Raw genomic sequence first — 20,970 nt, 5'->3', positions numbered from 1 at the left:
CTGCTGCCCACAACCTTCTAGTATTCCATATTTTGCAATTTTACCCTGCCCTTGCACGTTTAGGTTTATGGAAATTAGTGTCAGGCACGTCTTGAAGATGAGCATTATTGGCTATCTCTACCCCCTTACATAAAAGGTTCAGCCCCAGTTGGCAACTAAACACCACGCAGCCGCTTGCTCACTCCCCCCTCCCCTGTGGGATGGAGGAGAGAATCGGAAGAGCAAAAGAAAAAAACAAACTTGTAGGTTGAGATAAGAACAGCTAACAATAAAAATAAAATAATAATGATAATATTGATTATTGTAATAACAATAACGATCATATAATAAAAAGGGAAAAAGGAAAAAAACCCAAACAAAACCAAAGACGATACAACTGCTCACCACCCGCCAACCGATGCGGCTGGTCCTCGAGCCGCAATTGCTGCCTCCCTCCCCTGGCCAGCTCCTCCCAGTAAACATACCGGGCATGATGTTACATGATATGGACTCTCCCTTTGGCCAGTTTGAATCCACTCTCTTAGCTGTGCCCCCTCCCCTCCCGGCTTCTTGTGCACCCAACAGAGCATGGGAAGCTAGAAAAGTCCTTGACTAGTACAAGCACTATCCAGCAACAACCAAAACATCGGTGTGTTATCAACATTGTTTTCATGCTAAGTTCAAAGCACAGCACTATGCCAGCTGCAGTAAAGAAAATTAACTCTATCCCAGCCTACTCACCCTTTAATAGAATATACAGATTTCATTTATCATTCCCCTAGTCTATGGATCACCCCTAAAAAATGTCTGTGAAATGTCCATTCAGTTCATTTAGTCCATGACTTTGGGCTCTATCTATTGCACGAGTCTGTCAGGGCCACAGACATGGTGTGTGTGGTGTTGGATTGTTGCATGCTGAAGTAAATTCTTGTTCTATCACCACTGCACTTTTCTTGGTTCAATGAAAGTTCATTTTTTTATTAATTTGGGAGATTCCCACCATGATGCCATTGATATGGCATATAGCAACCATAGTAGTGATGACATACAACATTATATAGCAATTAACAGCATACCATTCAGTTCATTGGCTGTTTTCACCCAAAATCAAATCCCCTTGAGGCACACACCAGACTCCTCCATCCTCCCGCATCACCCACCAAGTGCACCAAGGTCCTTGAGCAACAGCAGACCCATGAACGGGTTTGCCTTTGCCTGAGGCAGGAAGAACCCACACTGCTTTCCCCAGCATACTTTTTACATAAATTACGAGGACATTATCCCCTTCCATAGTACATAAGGGTTCTGTCTGGGCAGGGCCAGCTTGACTGGCAGACACCCTAGAGTTGACTAACCAGGTGGATTTTGCTAAATGTGTATCCCAGTGCTTGAATGTTCCACCACCCCATTGCTCTCAGTGTAGTTTTTAATAGTCCATTGTATCTTTTGATTTTCCCAGAGGCTGGTGCGTGATAGGGAATGTGATACACCCACTCAATGCCGTGCTCTTTGGCCCAGGTGCCTATGAGGCTATTTTGGAAATGAGTCCCGTTGTCTGACTCAATTCTCTCTGGGGTGCCATGTCGCCACAGGACTTGTTTTTCAAAACCAAGGATAGTATTCCGGGCAGTGGCATGGGGGACAGGATATGTTTCCAGCCAGCCAATCGTCGTTTCTACCATTGTAAGCACGTGGCGCTTGCCTTGGCGTGTTTGTGGGAGTATAATATAGTCAATTTGCCAGGCTTCCCCATATTTATATTTCAGCCATGGTCCCCCATACCACATAGCTTTTACTCACTTCGCTTGCTTGATTGCAGCGCGTGTGTCACATTCGTGGATAACCTGCACAATAGCGTCCATGGTCAAGTCCACCCCTCGATCACGAGCCCACCTGTATGTAGCATCTCTCCCTTGATGGCCTGAGGTGTCATGGGCCCACCGAGCTAGAAATAGTTCACCCTTATGTTGCCAGTCCAGATCCACCTCAGCCATTTCAATCTTGGCAGCCTGATCCACCTGCTGGTTGTTCCGATGTTCTTCAGTGGCCCGACTCTTGGGGACGTGAGCATCCCCATGATGTACTTACACAACCAGGTTCTCGACCTGGGCAGCAATACCTTGCCACAATGTGGCGGCTCAGATGGGTTTGCCTCAGCGCTGCCAGTTGCTCTGCTTCCACTGCTGCAGCCAGCCCCACAGGGCATTTGCCACCATCCAGGAGTCAGTAGAGAGATAGAGCACTGGCCACTTTTCCCGTTCAGCAATATCTAAGGCCAGCTGGATGGCCTTTACCTCTGCAAACTGGCTCGATTCACCTTCTCCTTCAGCAGTTTCTGCTACTTGTCGTATAGGACTCCATACAGCAGCCTTCCATCTCCGGTGCTTTCCCACAAGGCGACAGGAGCCATCGGTGAAGAGGGCATATTGCTTCTCATTTTCTGGCAATTTGTTATAGAGTGGGGCTTCTTCAGCACGTTTCTCCCCCTCTTCTGGTGATATTCCAAAGTCTTTGCCTTCTGGCCAGTCCACGATCACTTCCAAGATTCCTGAGCGACTGGGGTTTCCTACTTGAGCCCGCTGGGTGATCAGTGCAACCCATTTACTCCATGTAGCATCAGTTGCATGGTGTGTAGAGGGGACGTTTCCTTTGAACATCCAGCCCAAGCACTGGCAGTCGGGGTGCCAGGAGCAGCTGTGCTTCAGTACCAACCACTTCTGAAGCAGCTCAAACCCCTTCATATGCTGCCAATATATCTTTCTCAGTGTGAGTATAGCAAGCTTCGGGCCCTCTGTATCCCCGACTCCAAAACCCTAGTGGTTGACCTCGGGTCTCCACTAGTGCTTTCTGCCAGAGGCTCAGGGCCCCATTTGAAACATTTCACAGAGAGGACTTATGATCAGACTGTAATCTGGAATATACATTCCCCAAAAAACCACAACGCCCAAGAAAGCTTGTGTTTCCTTTTTGCTAGTTGGTGGAGAGATGGCTGTTATTTTGTTGATCATATCCATTGGAATCTGATGGCGTCCATCTTGCCATTTGATTCCTAAGAACTGGATTTCTTCTGCGGGTCCCTCTAACTTTGTTTTATGGCAAAACCAGCTTTCAGAAGGATTTGGACTATTTTCTTCCCTTTCTCAAAAACATTTTCTGCTGTGTTGCCCCACATGGTGATGTCATCAATGTATGGAAGGTGTTCCAGAGCTCCACTTGGTTCCAATGCATTATGGATCAGTCCATGGCAAATGGTAGGACTGTGTTTCCACCCCTGGGGCAGTCGATTCCAGGTGTCCTGGACACCCCTCCAAGTAAAAGCAAACTGGCCTGCAGTCTGCTGCCAAAGGGATGGAGAATGCATTAGCGATATCAATTGTGGCATACCACTTGGCTGCCTTTGACTCCAGTTCGTACTGAAGTTAAAGTGTGAGCGGGTCTTTACTGATCACTCCTTGGCTCTCCCGTCAGTGAATGAGCTCATGGATGGGAATCAGGGAGTCTCGGTTGGTGCGATAGTGCCGCCGGTGCACTGTTGTGGTGGCGATTGGCACCTGTTGTTCTTTGACCTTCAGCAACCCCACAACAGAAGGGTCCTTCGAGAGACCAGGCAAGGTAGACAGCTGTTTAGTTTCCTCTGTCTCCAAGGCAGCTACACCAAAAGCCCACCTGTACCCTTTTGGGTCCTTGAAATACCCTCTCCTGAGGTAGTCTATGCCAAGGATGCACGGAGCCTCGGGGCCAGTCACAATGGGGTGCTTTTGCCACTCATTCCCAGTTAGGCTCACTTCGGCCTCCAATACAGTTAGCTTTTGGGATCCCCCTGTCACTCCAGCAATACTGATGGGTTCTGCCCCTATATAGTTTGATGGCTTTAAGGTGCACTGTGCACCAGTGTCCACTGTAGCTTTATACTCCTGTGGGTCGGACGTTCTAGGCCATCGGATCTACACAGTCCAGTGAACCCGGTTATCCCTTCCCTCCACCTGGCTGGAGGTAGGGCTCCTCTAGTCCTGATCATGGCATTCACAACTCACTTCCTGTAAATGTGAATCAAGAGTCTATCTGTTACGCTCAGAAATAAAATCAGCACTTCTACTCCTCTGTCTGGGGACTTGCTCGCTGGAAACTGGAGCAGCAGCTTTCCTGGAAGAACCTCCCTGAGTGATTGTTCTTCCCTGGATCTCATGTACCTGTGCCTCTAGGGTCGAGGTAGGCTTGCCATCCCACCTCATCATGTCCTCTCCGTGGTCACGCAGGTAGAGCCATAGGGTGGCCTGTGGTGTGTATCCCCTCCTTTGAGCCAAAGGATGCTTATTCCTAACAGCTGAGACACTACTCTGTCGAGGTGGGGAGCAGGACATATCTTCTTTGAGTTGCTGGACCTCTTGGGATAGTTTCTCCACAGCAGAGATGAGCAAGGAAGAGGGATTTGCTTCGTACTCTTGGAGTCTATCAATCACCTCCGCCACCGTTGGTGTCTTGTCATCTTTCCAGGACATTACTTCCAATGAGTTTGCATGCGAGGATGGTGCGCTCTGTACAAACTTCTGCCACATGGGTTGTGTGCACTCGGCTTCATCTGGATCTTTGGATGACCGTTGATTGGCCAGGTCACCATAAATCACCTCAAGCACAGTTAATTCCCTTAGATACTGGATGCCTTTCTCCATGGTTGTCCATTTTCCTGGGCGATATGTAACATCATCTTTAAAGGGATACCTTTCCTTCACTCCAGACAGGAGTCACCTCCAGAGGCTGAGGGCTTGTGTTTTTTTTCCAATTGCTTTGTCAACGCTCCCTTCCCCAGAAAGGGATCCCAGTTGTTTGGCTTCTTTTCCCTCTAGTTCCAGGCTACTGCCCCCATTATCCCAGCATCGGAGCAGCCAGGTGGCAATGTGCTCACCTGAACGACGGCTGAAATGTTTGCACATATCTCACAGCTCACTCAAGGACAGGGATCGGGTGGTCTCTATTTCATTTATGACTTCTTCCTCCTCTCCCCGTGACGGCCCTGCTTTTTCATCATCCCATTCTAAACAAGTTGACGTCCGCTTCCAGTATTTCATCTTGTGCATGGTGGTGACTGATACTGGCACAGGTTGATTCTCTGAGTCAGCTCCAGTACTTGTCATGGGGTTTTGAGTGGCCACAGTGCCTGTCACTTTGCCTTTCAATCCAGATGCCTTCTCTTCCCCTTGGGAACACTGAATACTGTTGAGCAGGGCACGGCATGCACGGGCCAGACCTCAGCACATTGCAGTTATCTGTGTCTCTCTGGAGTTCCCAGCGTAACAACATACTTCCTCCAAATATTCTACTAGCTTTTCAGGATTCTGCACTTGTTCGGGGGTGAAACTCCAAAACACTGGGGGTGCCCACTGACCTAGGTATTTGCCCATGCTATCCCACATGTCCTGCCGCTCGTGACTATCAAGCCTTGGGGCAGATTTCTGGGTAATATTCTTAAGCTGCTTGGTCAAAACCAAAACAACATGCCCAAAAACTAACAATAAGTGCACCTTAACCACCCAAGGATGTTCAAGATACAAAAAGGTTTTTGTAATAGAGGCAGAGACATCATAGAACAAAGTTGCAAAGGTACTCTTCTGTATTTCCTCCATATAAAGTCTCTCAGAGGAGGAGGTATAATTGCTAATTGCCTCAACAAGGTGGTATCCAAAGTACTGTAACGGTTTCATCAAAAACCCCAAATACCAGATAAAGCTGAAAACAAGTGTTTGTATAACAAATCTTGTAGGCAAAACGTTACTAATCACAGCAGAAACCTCTTTCTAAATAAGTTCATTTTCTCTTCCAGGATTTCTTCTTGTGTATAGGGGCAACTAATACTGGCATGGGTTGATCCTCTGATTCAGGTCCTACACGTGTCACCGTGGTTGGAGTAGCTGCAGTGTCTGTCGTGGGGGTTTGAGTGGCCGCAGTGCTTTTCACCGGGGTTGGAGTAGCTGTCACTTTGGGAGATCTGTTCAGAACCATGAATGCTGTAAACCTTCTTTAGGACTTGAAGCCTTTCTGTTTTACCTGGATGTCATACAAGCCATGTATGTGACAAAGAAATCCTATTGGAAACTTTGTTCGACGATGTCTATCAATTTTTTTTTAAAGGCAAAGAGACTGAGGGCCTGATCTTAAGTATGTTACAAAGTACAAGTTCTTTAATATTTGGTAACGAGCAGTGGGAATTTTTTTTAGTGCACTGTGTATAATGCTGTTTGAACTGTCTGCTAAGTGGCAGTATGAAATGCTTTAGGAATAGAATAGTAAAAGAAGTGATATTGTATAAGAGTGTTATTTTAGATACAGTTTTCATTTAAAAAAAAATCAGAGAACCAGTCCGCTGGTTACTGAATGACTCTTTCTCTGCCTCTCCCTGTATCTTGCAGGCATACAGGAGTTTCCAGAAAATATAAAGAACTGTAAAGTCTTGGCAGTTGTTGAGGCCAGTGTAAATCCAATTTCAAAGTAAGTTTGTCATTTTTGTCATGTTTTGTGTTTTATGCAAACACTGCTGAGTCTCAAACATGCCCCAGACAACTTTTCGTGAGCCAACCTTTGGAGGCAAGGAGCAGAGTTATCTGAGAAGTATCTTCATTAACCTCATTGCACTGCGATACAGTATAGCTGTATCAGTAAAATATTTTGCCCAAGTTAATAGGCTATGTGAGCAGTTCTGTGTTACACTATGTGGCTTTCTCAACTTTAAGTCCATCACTTCTCTGTGAAGTTAGAAAAATACACAGAGTTTTGTTTCTTAATAACAATAATTAATTTTGCTCTAAAGCCTGTACCACTGTTTTTTCAAATTCAGCTTATATGAGTAGATTTCCCTGTCATCTTCTATAGTGACAAAATTAACTTGCCAGAAGTAGCACTGCCAGAGGTAGAAACTGTGTAAGGTAACTCTTCTGGGTGGAAAAAATGGTGTTGCATACGTTTTAATTTATCTTCTCTAATGAAAACCTCCTCCACATTAGGTGTCAGGAGATCACAAATACATAGTAAGACTACATTTTTTGCTTGTAGGTTTTATTGCCTGTATGTATTGTCCTCAGTACTTAAAAATCATTTTGAAACTAATCTTATAGTGAACAGGTATCTAGTGCAATTTTGTAGAAATTCTGGTACCACTTTAATTTTAATGTTATCAATATGTAGGACTTCAGCACTATACTGTTATTTAAGAAAATGTGACATAATGCCCTGAATATAATTGAAACAAAGGCACTACATTATTTTATTTCTATATAGGCTTCCAGATGGATTTTCCCAACTGTTAAACCTAAAACAGCTTTACCTGAATGATGCTTTTCTTGAGTTTTTGCCAGCCAACTTTGGCAGGTAAGTTGAATTTTAAACTTACTTAATATCTATATTTAGATTTAAATTTATGCAGAGCAGTTTCTGCTGCTTCTTAAGCAAAGTGTGAACTGGAGGAAGGAGACAAGTGTACATTACCAACCCATTTATGCCACATAGCACTTACAAAAAAAAAACCCAAATCTTTATCACCATTATTTAAACTGGACTTTTGAGGGTGTTCTGGTTTAGCCCCACCAACTAAGCACGACACAGCCGCTCGCTCACTCCCCACTGGTGGGATGGGGGAAAGAATCAGGAGGGTAAAAGTGAGAAAACTTGTGGGTTGAGATAAGAACAGTTTAATAATTAAAATAATAATAATGATAACAACAACAATAATAATATAATGAAAACAAACAAATATAACCAAAACAAGCACCAAGGGATGCAACCGCTCACCACCTGCCGACCGACGATGCCAGTCCCTGAGCCGCGATCACTCTTCCTCCAGCCAACTCCCCCCATTAATATACTGGTCATGGTGTCACATGATATGGAATATCTCTTTGGCCAGTTTGGGTGAGCTGTCTTGGCTGGGCCCCCTCCCGGCTTCTTGTGTCCCTGGCAGAGCACGGGAGGCTGGAAAAGTCCCTAACTAGTACAGGCACTACTTAGGGACACTTAGCCGCTACTTAACAATGACTAAAACATCAATGTGCCATCAGCACTATACCAGCTACAGTGAAGAAAATTAACTCTATCCCAGCCCAAACCAGCACAGAGGGACAGACAATGCTTATAAAGACCCGAGAAATAAAACTCATTTGCATACTTGCTGCTTGTACAACACAACTCTGATAAGTATGGGAGACTATTTCTGAAATATGGCTTGGTTACCATTTAATAATTGGAGGAAAGAATGACATCTGTAATTCCACTTGTCCCTTTCTCGATGCAAATATTCCTTCATGCACATCTGTAATCCTTGAGTGCCTTCTCGTCAGGAATCTTTGAGAGAGAGCATATTTATGGTATACTGACTAAGCAAAATTGTTCCATGTAATAGCTTAAACAGGAGAAAAATACTAAATCCCTACCTCTTTAAAATGGATTAAAACTTGGTAGCAAAAGTGAAAGAATAATAATGCTAAAAGGAAGAACCCAGCCGCTGCCCTCTATTCCAGGGAGAATTTACTTGTGTGGCTAGTTTGATTGTAGCACATGTTTCACATTCATGGGTGACCTGTGTGATGGCCTCCATGGTCAGTTCCACCCCTCGATCATGAGCCCACCTGTATGTTGCATCTCTCCCTAGATGTCCCAATGTTTCATGGGCCCATCAAACTACAAATAGCTCACCCTTACACTCCCAGTCCAGGTCCACCTGAGCTACTTCAATTTTGACAGCCTTGTCTACCTGTTCATTATTTCAGTGTTCTTCAGTGGCATGGCTTTTGGGCACGTGAGCATCTATAGGATGCACCTTTAGAGCCACGTTTTCTACCCAGGCAGCGATGACCTGCCACAGCACAGCAGCCCAGATTGGTTTACCCCTGCGCTGGCAATTGGTCTTCTTCCACTGCTGTAGCCAGCCCCACAGGGCATTTGCCACCATCCAGGAGTCACTATAGAGATAAAGTACTGGCCACTTTTCTCATTCAGCAATATCTAAAGCCAACTGGATGGCTTTCACTTCCACAAACTGACTTGATTCACCTTCTCCTTCAGTGACCTTAATGACTTGCTGTGTGGCCTCCATACAGCAGCTTTCCACTTCCGACAGTTTCCTACCACACGGCAGGATCCATCAATAAACAAAGCATAACACCTTTCATCTTCTGATAACTTATTATATGGTGGTGCCTCTTGGGCATAACCCACCTCCTCAGGCAATGCTTCAAAATCTCTGCCTTCTGGCCAGTCCATGATCTCTTCCAGGATTCCTGGGTGGTTGGGTTTCCCCAGTCGAGCCTGTTGCATAATCAACACTACCCACTTACTCCACATAGCTCTGGTTGCATGAGGCACAGAGGGGATGTTTCCTTTGAACATCCAGATGAGCACAGGCAAACGTGGTGCCAAGAGGAGATATGCTTCTGTACCAACCACTTCTGAAGTGGCTTGAACCCCTTCGTATGCTGCTAGTATCTCTTTTTCAGTCAGAGTGTAGTGGGCTTCTGATCCTCGATACCCCTGGCTCCAAAGCCTTGGGTTTCCCCTGGTGTTTTCTGCCAGAGGCTCCAGGTAAGACCATGCTCCCCAGCTGCAGTGTAGAGCACATTTTGCACAGCTGGTCCTGTCCAGACAGGCCCAAGAGCTACCACACAAGCTATCTCCTATGTGATCTGCTCAGAGGCTTGTTGTTGCTCAAGGCCCCATGCAAAATAGTTCTTCTTTAGGGTCACTCAATAGACTCATAGAATCATTAAGGTTGGAAAAGACCTCTGTCATGATCCACTGTTGTTGGGTTGAACAATTTGGCAGAGGTTAAACCCCCTTGCTTTCCAACCGTCCTCAGATAATTCTGGGAGGTTGAGGGCGGCTGGGCTTAACTTCTGATTAACTCTAATGTTTTATCGTGACTAGGTTCCTTTTACATTATCAGAAACAGAATTAAGACTCAAAACGGAATCAAGTGCCAAGTCACTTTATTTGGCCAAAAAAAAACATACGAGAGGAAAGGAGAGAAAGAGAAAAAAAAAAAAAAGGTGGGAGAGAGGGCGAGGCGATAGCTACCACCATGGATCTGCGACGGTCGGTCCATCTGTGCAGTCCGTGCGGTCCATCAGTCCGATGTATCATCGAATCTGGTGGAGGGGGAATGTTCCAGACCGCTTCTCTGTGGTCTCCACTGGTTTCCCCTTTTTATAGGGTTGTTCTCTTGCATAGTCAATAACTGTTTTGCATACCCGCGCCTCCCACTCAGCAGTGGGGCGCATGCCTAGTACCATCACGAAGGTGCCTGAAAGTTCTAGAGGGTCTGAGCCCCCCTATATGTTGTCAGTTGACCCTGGGCCCGGGCACATGCGCAGAGGACATGTACTCCCAGACAAGAGGACACACATTCCTGTTGGGTAGAACTCAGTGGGCTGCCTTGGTGATTAAACTATCCTGCTCAGTTGCCATGGTGATCAGGCTTTGGTAGTTACACTTGCCTGCCAACAATGTTGAGACAAGTTTCTAGTCCCTTACAACCTCTAAGATCATCAAGTCCAACCGTCAAACCAACACCACCATTTCTCCTAAACCATGTTGTGAAGTGCCATTTCAACCTAACGCTGCCAAGTCCACCACTAAACCATGTCCCTAAGCAACACATCTACACACCTTGTGTGTAGATGTAGAGCGCGATAAGGTCTCCCCTCAGCCTCCTCTTCTCCAGACTAAACAACCCCAGTTCCCTCAACCTCTCCTCATAAGACTTGTTCTCCAGACCCTTCACCAGCTTTGTTGCCCTTCTCTGGACACGTTCCAGCAACTCAATGTCCTTCTTGTACTGAGGGGCCCAAAAATGAACAGAGATTTCAAGGTGTGGCCTCACCAGTGCTGAGTACAGGGGCATGACCACTTCCCTACTCCTGCTGGCCACACTATTCCTGATACAAGCCAGGATGCTGTTGGCCGCCTTGGCCACCTGGGCACACTGCTGGCTCATGTTCAGCTGGCTGTCAACCAGCACCCCCAGGTCCTTTTCTGCTGGGCAGCTCTCCAGTCACTCCTCCCCAAGCCTGTAGCGTTGCATGGGGTTGTTGTGACCCAAGTGCAGGACCCGGTAGTTTCCATTTCTTGTACGAGTTCTTCTTCTTCCTTCTCCTCTCCTCATGATGACCCTGCTCTTCCATCATCTTTTTCTAAATGAGTTGACTTTCTCTTCCAAGATTTCTTCTTGTGTACAGGGGTGATTGATACTGGCAGGGGTTGATTCTCTGCTTCAGCTGCAGTTCCTGTTGTGGGGGTTTGAGAGGCCGCTGTGCCTTTTGCTGGGGTTGGAGTGGCTGCAGCACCTGTCGCTGGAGTTGGAGTGGCCACAGTGCCTGTTGCTCTCTTTTTCTTTGTCTTCTTAGATCTGGAGACCTTCTTTTCCCCTTGGGAGCACTGATTACTGTTGAACAGGGTGTGGTAGGCATGGGCCAGGCCCCAGCACATCACAGTTATCTTTGTCTCTCTGGAGTTCCCAGCGTAACAACATACTTTCTCCAAATACTCTACTAGTTTTTTAGGATTCTTCACTTGTTCAGGGGTGACATTCCAAAACATTGGAGTTCCCCACTGTCCTAGGTATTTTCCCATACTGTCGCACATACCCTGCCACTCATAACTATCGAGCCTTGGGGCAGATCTCTGGATTATATTCTTAAATTGCTTATTAACCTTAGACAGAGCCAAAACGGTCTGCCAAAGCAATACCAACAGATAGATCTTGACTACCCAAGGATGTTCAAGAAACTGAAAAGTTGTTGTAATGAAAGAGGAGACATTATATAAGATGGTAGCTAAAGTACCATTCTGTATTTCCTCCATAAAAAACATCTCAGAGGAGGAGGTATAACTGCTAATTGTATCCATGAGGTGGTACCTGAAGTATAGTAATGGCTTCAATATAAACTTCACATAGCAAATAAAACTCAAGGACGATGTTTTAAAAACAAGTCTCCCAGGCAAAACATTGCTAATCATTGCAGAGCACAGCAAACTACAAAAACCAACACCAGTTTTTAACATGTACAGCAAAAACAAGAGCATGGTGCAAATCAGATAAACTAATATTGGGAATGAAGTCTACACTGTGACCAGCAACTGTTATTATCTCAAACCCTTTGTGCCCCATGTTGGGCACCAAAAAGGACTGTCGTGGTTTAGCCCCAGTCGGCAATTAAACACCACACAGCTTCTTGCTCACTCCCCCCACCCCTGTGGGATGGGGGAGCGAATCAGAAGAGCAAATGCAAAAAAAACTTGTGGGTTGAGATAAGAATAGTTTAATAATTATAAATAAATAATAATATTATTATAATAATAACAATAATGATTATATAATAAAAAGGAAAAGGGAAAAAGTGGAAAAAAACAGAAAGACAAATGATACAACTGCTCACCACCTGCCAACTGACGCTGCCGGTCCCCGAGCCGGAATTGCTGCCTCCCTCCCCTGGCCAGCTCCTCCCAGTAAACATACCGGGCATGATGTTACATGATATGGAATCTCCCTTTGGCCAGTTTGAATCAGCTCTCTTAGCTGTGCCCCCTCCCCTGCCGGATTCTTGTGCACCTGGCAGAGCATGTGAAGCTAGAAGAGTCCTTGACTAGTACAAGCACTACCCAGCAACAACTAAAACATCGGTGTGTTATCAACATTGTTTTCATACAAAGTCCAAAGCACAGCACTATGCCAGCTGCAGTGAGGAAAATTAGCTCTATCCCAGCTAAAATGATGACACACTTAAATATGACAGAAAACTTCTTTACTGTGAGGGTGACAGAGCAGTGGAACAGGCTGCCCGGAGAGGTTGTGGAGTCTCCTTCCCTGGAGACATTCAAAACATGCCTGGATGCAGTCCTGTGCCCCTTGCTCTAGGTGTGCCTGCTCGAGCAGTGGGGTTGGACAAGATGATCTCCAGAGGTCCCTTCCAACTCTTGCCATTCTGTGATTCTGTGAACTAGTATCGTAATAGATCTTGGAAATAGTTTCAGTTTGCTTTTTTTTTTTTGACAGAGAATGGTAAGGTATGTAGCTATGTTTACAATTCAAATTGAGATCTCTTCATGTCTTGTATAATGTCATGTTTATCTTCTTGTTTCTCTTGGAAATGTCTGCAGTTACAATCTAGTGTTCCACTAGCCTGCCTAGTGTCATTTCCCACATGATTGACTAATGTATTAGACAGATCAGTTTGAAATGACTGATGACTCTATAAGGAGATAATATGTAATTGACTTATTACTGCGGTATGTTGTCCCTTTTCTATTTTTTTTCTTTCGGTCCTTAAGGTTTGTGGTAGGTTGACCATGGCTGGATGCCAGGTGCCCACCAAAGCCACTCTGTCACTCCCCCTCCTCAGGAGGACAGAGGGAGAGAAAATTTATTTTAACCCCTCCAAAGACAATATGGCAAAAATCCCATGATGCTTACGGATACTACACTGCTTTCCCTGCTGATGGTATTCATTTTCCCTAATTGGCTGCAATCTCAATTTTGAGTAGGTGGTGGGTTGACCTTGCCTGGATCCCAGGAGCTGGTCTATCACTCCCCGCCCTTCAGCCAGACAGGAGGAAGAAAATATAACAGCCTTGTGGGTTGAGATAAGGACAGGGAGCTCACTCAGCAATTGCCATCACAGGCAAAACAATCTCGACTCAGGGAAATTACTTTATTTTATTGCGAATCAAATCAGAGTAGGGTAATGAGAAATAAAACCAAATCTTAAAACACCTTCCCCCCGCCCCTCCCTTCTTCCCGGGCTCAACTTCACTCCTGAATTCTCTACCTCCTCCCCGCAAGCAGCACAGGGGGACATGGAATAGGGGTTGCAGGTAGTTCATCACACATTGTCTCTGCCGCTCCTTCCTCCTCAGGGGGAGGACTCCTCACACTCTTCCCCTGCTCCAGCAGGGGGTCCCTCCCATGGGAGACAGTCCTCCACAAACTTCTCCGATGTGGGTCCTTCCCACAGGCTGCAGTTCTTCACAAACTGCTCCAGCATGGGTCCCTTCCACGGGGTGGTGCAGTCCTTCAGGAACAGACTGCTCCAGTCTGGGTACCCCGCAGGGTCACAAGTCCTGCCAGCAAGCCTGCTCCAGCATGGGCTCCTCTCTCCACAGGGCCACAGGTCCCGCCAGTAGCCTGCTCCAGCACAGGCTCTCCACAGGTTCACAGCCTCCTTTGGACACATCCACCTGCTCCTTCGTGGGGACCTCCACAGGCTGCAGGTGGCTATCTGCTCCACCATGGCCCTCCATGGGCTGCAGGGGGACAGCCTGCCTCACCATGGTCTTCACCAGGGGCTGCAGGGGAATCGCTGCTCTGGCACCTGGAGCACCTCCTCCCCCTCCTTCTTCTTCACTGACCTTGGTGTCTGCAGGGTTGTTTCTCTCACATGTTCTCACTCCTTTCTCTGGCTGCAATTGGTTTTTTTGTTCGCCCTTCTTAAATATGTTATCCCAGGGGTGCTACCACCGTTGCTGACTGGCTCAGCCTTGTCCAGCAGCAGGTCCATCTTAGAGCTGGCTGGCACTGGCTCTATTGGACATGGGGGAAGCTTCTGGCAGCTTCTCACAGAAGCCACCCCTGTAGCCTACCCCGCTACCAAAGGCTTGCCACACAAACAGAATCACAGAATCACAGAATCACAGGTTGGAAGGGACCTCAGGGATCATCTAGTCCAACCTTTCTAGGAAGAGCAGAGTCTAAAGAAGATCACCCAGCAGCCGGTCCAGACGACTCTTGAAGGAGTCCAACGTGGCCGAGTCAACCACTTCCCTGGGGAGATTATTCCAATGGTTGACTGTCCTCTGTGTGAAAAATTTATCTCTGGTGTCCAATCGGAATCTCCCCAAGAGCAATTTGTATCCATTCCCCCTTGTCTTCTCCATGTGACTCCGTGTAAAAAGGGCGTCTCCATCTTCTTTGTAGCTACCTCTTAAGAACTGGTACACGGTGATGAGATCCCCTCTAAGCCTCCTTTTCTCAAGGCTGAACAAACCCAGTTCTCCCAGCCTATCCTCATATGGCAGGCTTCCCAGTCTTTTGATCATCTTGATGGCCCTTCTCTGGACCCCTTCCAGCCTGTCCACATCCTTTTTGTATAGAAGGGACCAGAACTGTACACAGTACTCCAGGTGTGGCCTGACAAGCGCTGAGTAGAGCGGGATGATGACTTCTTTCTCTCTGCTGGCGATGCCCTTTTTTTATGCAACCCAGCATCCTGTTGGCCTTCTTGGCCGCAGCAGTACACTGTTCGCTCATGTTGAGCTTCCTGTTCACCAGGACCAGCAGGTCCCTTTCCACAGAGCTGCTCTCCAGCCAGGTGGATCCCAGTCTGTGCTGCACTTCTGGATTATGTTTTCCCAGGTGCATGACCTTACACTTGTCCTTGTTGAACTTCATAAGGTTCTTGCTGGCCCACTCTTCCAACCTATCCAGATCTCCCTGCAGAGCAGCTTTCCCTTCTGGAGTGTCTACTTCCCCACTCAACTTGGTGTCACCTGCAAACTTCATCAGGCTACACTTGATGCCATTATCCAGATCACTTATAAAGATGTTGAATAACATTGGGCCCAGTATTGATCCCTGGGGGACTCCACTAGTGACAGGTTGCCAGTTTGAGAAAGAGCTATTTACCACCACCCTTTGGGTGTGGCCTGTCAGCCAATTCCCCAGCCACTGCACAGACCACTTGTTTAGGCCGTAACACATCAATTTCTCCAGGAGGAGACTGTGGGGGACCATATCAAAGGCCTTGGAGAAGTCCAGGTAGACAATGCCCACCGCCCGCCCCATGTCAACCAGGCAAGTCGCTTTGTCATAGAAGGCCACCAGGTTTGTCAAGCACGATCTGCCTTTAGTGAAGCCATGTTGGCTTTTCCCAATCACATGCTTCATTTGACTTGTGATGGTCCCCAGGAGGATTCGTTCCATAACTTTCCCAGGGACTGAAGTAAGGCTGATGCGCCTATAGTTACTTGGATCCTCCCTCGAACCCTTCTTGTAGATAGGGGTAACATTTGCCTTCCTCCAGTCCTCTGGGACATCCCCTGTTCTCCATGACTTCTCAAAGATTATGGAGAGCGGCCTTGTGATGATGTCAGCCAGGTCTCTCAACACCCTTGGGTGGATGGCATCAGGGCCCATTGATTTGTGGGGGTCAAGCTTCTGTAGTAATTCATATACTAACTCTTCCTTCACCGATGGTGGGTCGGTGTTTGGTTCAATCGGCAATTTTGTTCCCAAAGCCTGGGACCCGACAGTGCTGGTAAAGACCAAGGTGAAGAAGGCGTTGAGGACCTCTGCCTTTTCTGCATCATTGGTGATTGATTCTCCTTTTCTGTTTAACAGTAGGCCTATGTTTTCCTTCTTTTTCTCCTTATGGTTGACATGTCTGAAGAACCCTTTCTTGTTATTTTTTATGTCTACAGCCAGTTTCAATTCAAATTGGGCTTTTGCTTTTCTGACTGCGTCTCTGCACTCTCTGGCTATGCCCTTGTATTTCTCGGCAGATAATCCTCCACTTCTCCGTTTTTGGTGTGCTTCCCTTTTGGATTTGAGTAGACCCAGGAGGTCATGGTTGAGCCATGGGAGCCTCTTGCTCCGCTTACTTCCTTTTCCTTTGTAGGGGATAAATTGGCTTTGTGCTTCCAATAGAGAGTTCCTGAAGAATTCCCAGCATTCACTAGCTCCTTTGTATTCCATGGAAGCTTCCCATCGAATCCCTCCCAACTGAGCCCTGAGTGCACTGAAGTTTGAAGTTCTAAAATCAAGAATCCTTGTCTTAGAGCTGACCTTCAGCACACTCAGCAGGATCCCAAAGTGTGCAGGATCACTGCACACTTTTACCCCGCTCCTCATACGTCTGGCGCATTCAACTATTCCCTTCTTTCCACACTACCGCTGCTCTGTTCGTCTTCGAGGAAGCGTCTGTGAAATATGTTGGTCCTGGGTGAGGGGTATCCAAAACTCTACTATCCACACTTAAATCCACCACTTTGGCTGTCTCGGCCCACCTCTGTACCGTGCCTGTGACGATTTTTCCTGGGTACGAATATACCGCCAATTGTATATCCTCTTCACTCTCTACCACCTTCCGCCATTTCTCCCCATTCCACAGCACTGTGAGCTTATCTGGCTCCTTCCCAAAGATTCCCTTGCTTTCTCTTCGCAGACGCCAAATCATTCCCCCGGCTACCTTGACTTTTGTGGAGAATGCATCCTTGGGAATCTTCTGATATACCCATCGCAGTGGTTTTTCTTCCCCCGCCCGTATTTGATATAGCAATCCTAACCCACCACTGGCGGTCAGAATCCAACCTGCGATTAATTCCTCCTGAGGGTCCCACCGCCATACTCCTTCCTTTTGCATTCGACGCTCTATCATCTGCAACTGCTGGACTGCCTCAGGGTCTAAACTCCTGGGCTCCCATAGGTCGGTCCCTTTCAGCAACGCATAGAAAGGTTGCATCTCCTCACCGGTGACGCGCACGAACGTCCGCAACCACTGCAGTGCTCTTACCAGCTTCTGTACATCGTGTAAATTTTTAACCTTAGGTGTAAGTTTAATAGGCTGAGCTTGTATGGAATCCCCTTCTATTCTAGCACCCAGAAATCCACACACTGGTCCTCGCTGTACCTTTGCCTCAGCTACCTTGAGGCCCTGTCCCGCAAGGCCCCTTTGGGTGTCTGAAAAGACTTGTTCACACAATGCCTCGGTGGGCGCAGCTATGAGGACGTCATCCATGTAGTGGATCATGTAGATTCTCTCCTGATACTGTCGCCTTACTTGCTGCAATGCAGAAGCCACATACCTCTGGCAGATCGCTGGAGAATTTTTCATCCCCTGCGGAAGTACTGCCCACTGCCATCTACTACCTGGTTCTGCGCGGTTCACCGCAGGCAGAGTAAAGGCAAATCTCTTTCTATCATCTGGATGTAGCGGAATACTGAAGAAGCAGTCTTTGATATCTAAAACAGTGACTCGCCATCCTTTTGGGACAGCACTCAGATCTGGTAGGCCAGGTTGGAGAGGCCCCATGTCCTCCATTTGCTGATTTACTGCTCTAAGGTCATGCAGCATCCTCCATTGGTTTTTATCTTTCTTTTCTACAGCAAATATAGGGGTGTTCCACGGGCTCATCGAGGGCTCTAGGTGCCCTGCTTCATGCTCTCGTTTTACTATAGCTCTTACAGCCTCTGTTTCCTCTGTTGTCAGGGGCCACTGCTCCACCCAGACGGGCTGTTCAGTTTTCCACACCAACTTGTGCTGACGAAGCCCCTCTGAGGCAGTGGCCCTTATGCTAAATTTTTCAACCCGATCCCCATCTGGGCAAGGGCGTCCCACCCCAACAAGGGGCTTGCTACCCATCTGCTACTAGTATGGTCACTATGGCCGTGAGGAGCTTCCCTGCCTCCTCATCCATGACTTCAAGTTTCACAGGGCAAGTACTAGTCCTCATCTGTTGTTCTCCTCCTACCCCTATTATACATTTTCCCATGGCAAGGGGCCAAGTTGGTGGCCACCGTTCGAGTGGCATCACTGTGACATCCGCCCCGGTATCCACTAACGTTCCCAGGCATATCCGTGCCGGGCAACTCGGCTCTTGTGGGGTAATCATCACCGCCGCCATGGGTCTCTTGTTACAGCCTATGACCAAGGCCACGCGGGGGCCGTAACCTGCAAATCTTGCTGGTTCTGCTCCCCTGCCTGAAGGTTCACTCCCCCTTGGCCCGCTACGGTGGGCCAAGCTCCTGGCACTGGCACCATGATGGGGGCCATTTGACTCACAGGAGGCACGAATCCCCCTCCTTTGGCCGTTTCCCGGCTTTGTGGTTGGACAATCTCTTGCCAGGTGTCCTGGCTTCCCACACACCCAGCACCTCCCTACTGGGTGCGCTCCTCCTCCATTACGTCCTCCCCTTTCCCCAGCGGGCACCCAGCTTTAAAGTGCCCTTGCCGTCCACACAAGTGACATCTCGGCCCCGCCCCGGCCACTTGCACCAGCACCCTTTCTTCGCTTCCACAGTCAGGGTTCTGGCAGATGTGCGCTCCCGCACCGCCATGCTGATTCAACGCCTCCTGGCACAAGACATGCCTGATGGTTTGACCCAATGATGCCCCTGCCACCAGGGTGCGGAGGACATCATCTTGTGTTTGCAGATTTGCTTGACTTTGGAGGCAATCCATAAGGACTGCATCCTTGGCCGCCGCTGGCAATTCTGATTCTATAATAGCCTTCTGCAACCTGTCACAAAACGTTGTAAATGGCTCTGCTAGTCCTTGCTGTATCTTTTGCCAAGGTTCCACTTTTTTTTTTTTTTAATACTTGCCCACTTTGCTATACGCTCTGCGGGAACTCTCCGTTACCGCTTGCAGCTCCCTGCCCCTCCTCCAGGAGCTATCCGGACAGGGAATATCCCAGGCATCTCTATCCTTACTCCATCGAGGCTACAATCTCTGGCTATCAGCCGCCAGTTAGGTAACTCAACTGACTGTCACTGGGGTGCACCCTTCGTTAAGAGTCCTGTCTGCCTCCAAGTTACTTCCCCTAGTGCGCGCATAACCTGCTGCAGCTGCTGCAGCACGTCCTCCGCGGACCCCTCCGGAGCTGCAGCGCTCCGGACCTCCCCTTTTGGCGGTCTCTCTCTTCCCTCACTCGATTGGTCCTCCGAGTCCCTGCTGCCTTATGCCTCTTTTTTGCGCACTGCAGGCAAGCTGCCCCATCTTCCCACATGTGGGCATCGGTTTCTCCCCCAATTTCTGATTCGCTGCTACTCGAGCTTGATCTATACCCATCCTGTCCTCCCCTCCAGGCGCCCCAATCCTCCTCCTCGCCTGACTCCCATCTCAAGGGTTGCCCTGGGAGCCAGTCTCTCGTGGGTCGGGCAGAGGGCGGCGCCGCTGCCGGCGCTGATCATCCTCCTCCTTCTGCTACATCGCTCCAGCTGTGTCTGCCGCCATGTCCCCCTCCCCGCGCGCAAGTACCTGCGCCTGTGCCAAATCATCCCAGGGGTATGCAGGGGGGCATTCCGACGGTCCTGCTGGCTCAACAGGGAACACCGCCGCTTCCCAATCCACCTCTTTGGGAGCCTCAGACTGAGTAGTTGGCCAGGCTACTCCGTCCAAACTCTCCGCTTCTTCCCCATCCCCCGCGATGCTTGCCCCTGTCTGCGTCCCCACTGCCCATCCTGGGTCTATTTCTGGGCTACTGTCGCCTGTAGCACCGTGCAGGCACCGCCGCGCCTGCCGCCACGTCTCCTGATCATCCCGAGCTTTCAATAGTAACCGGTGTATCTTTCCCCAGAGCTGTATGTACTGGGGTTTTCCCATCATAGCCCTTTCGGCTAACTCCTCTTTAATTCTCACCCAATTATCTTTATTAAATATGTCTGCGGGACTCCGTATGAGCCCCTGCATCCATCCATTGGATGGCCTTTGAGGTAGGCGCCTTCGAAATCGAAGTTCCATATTCCTTCCCCAATCCCTTCAGTACCTTTACGACTGATTCCATGGCGCGCCCGCCGTCCTGCGGCTCCCCGTCCCGCCCCTGCGTGCCTCAAGCTATCTTTTCCCCCCGGCAAACTTGCCATGCCGCCCCACCGATCACGTCGGGGTCACCACTTGTTCCTGTACGCTTCTATGGGAGAACTTATCTTGGGCCGCATATCTCCGGGACACAGGGCTCTACCCACCCTGGGGACAGTGATGCACAGACATCAATATGATGGATACAAAATGTCCGTTTATTTAGCTGCGTCACACGCTTATATAGCTCTTGCGCTTCCTGTTCCTGCCACTCCTATGGGGAGGAGTCTATCTTTCCGTCACAGCCCGTGATCTTCCGGTCGCCGATCCCTGTCTATTCCCCTACAGAACACCCCATTGTCGTAAAAGCCAAACCCCTCACGATGGCACCAACCACGTAGCCAGGAGTTGATATACATTATGTGCCTGTTTCTGGCTGCTC

At 48.2% G+C, this 20,970-nt stretch overlaps 1 protein-coding gene across 13 annotated transcripts in view; it reads left to right on the top strand.

The window, feature by feature from the left end:
* The window catches only part of LOC142049445 (erbin-like), a 159,059-nt gene that overhangs the window by 60,720 nt on the left and 77,369 nt on the right, over window positions 1-20,970 (top strand). For all 13 annotated transcript variants that reach the window (XM_075077170.1, XM_075077174.1, XM_075077173.1 and 10 more), the window contains 2 exons: window positions 6,384-6,462; window positions 7,249-7,338. In XM_075077170.1, coding sequence (XP_074933271.1) covers window positions 6,384-6,462; window positions 7,249-7,338 — 169 coding nt within the window. The remainder of the gene's footprint in view (window positions 1-6,383; window positions 6,463-7,248; window positions 7,339-20,970) is intronic.

The sequence above is a fragment of the Phalacrocorax aristotelis genome, chromosome W (assembly GCF_949628215.1).
Source record: "Phalacrocorax aristotelis chromosome W, bGulAri2.1, whole genome shotgun sequence".
Lineage (NCBI taxonomy): Eukaryota > Metazoa > Chordata > Aves > Suliformes > Phalacrocoracidae > Phalacrocorax > Phalacrocorax aristotelis.
This window is presented reverse-complemented; position numbering and strand designations above follow the sequence as displayed.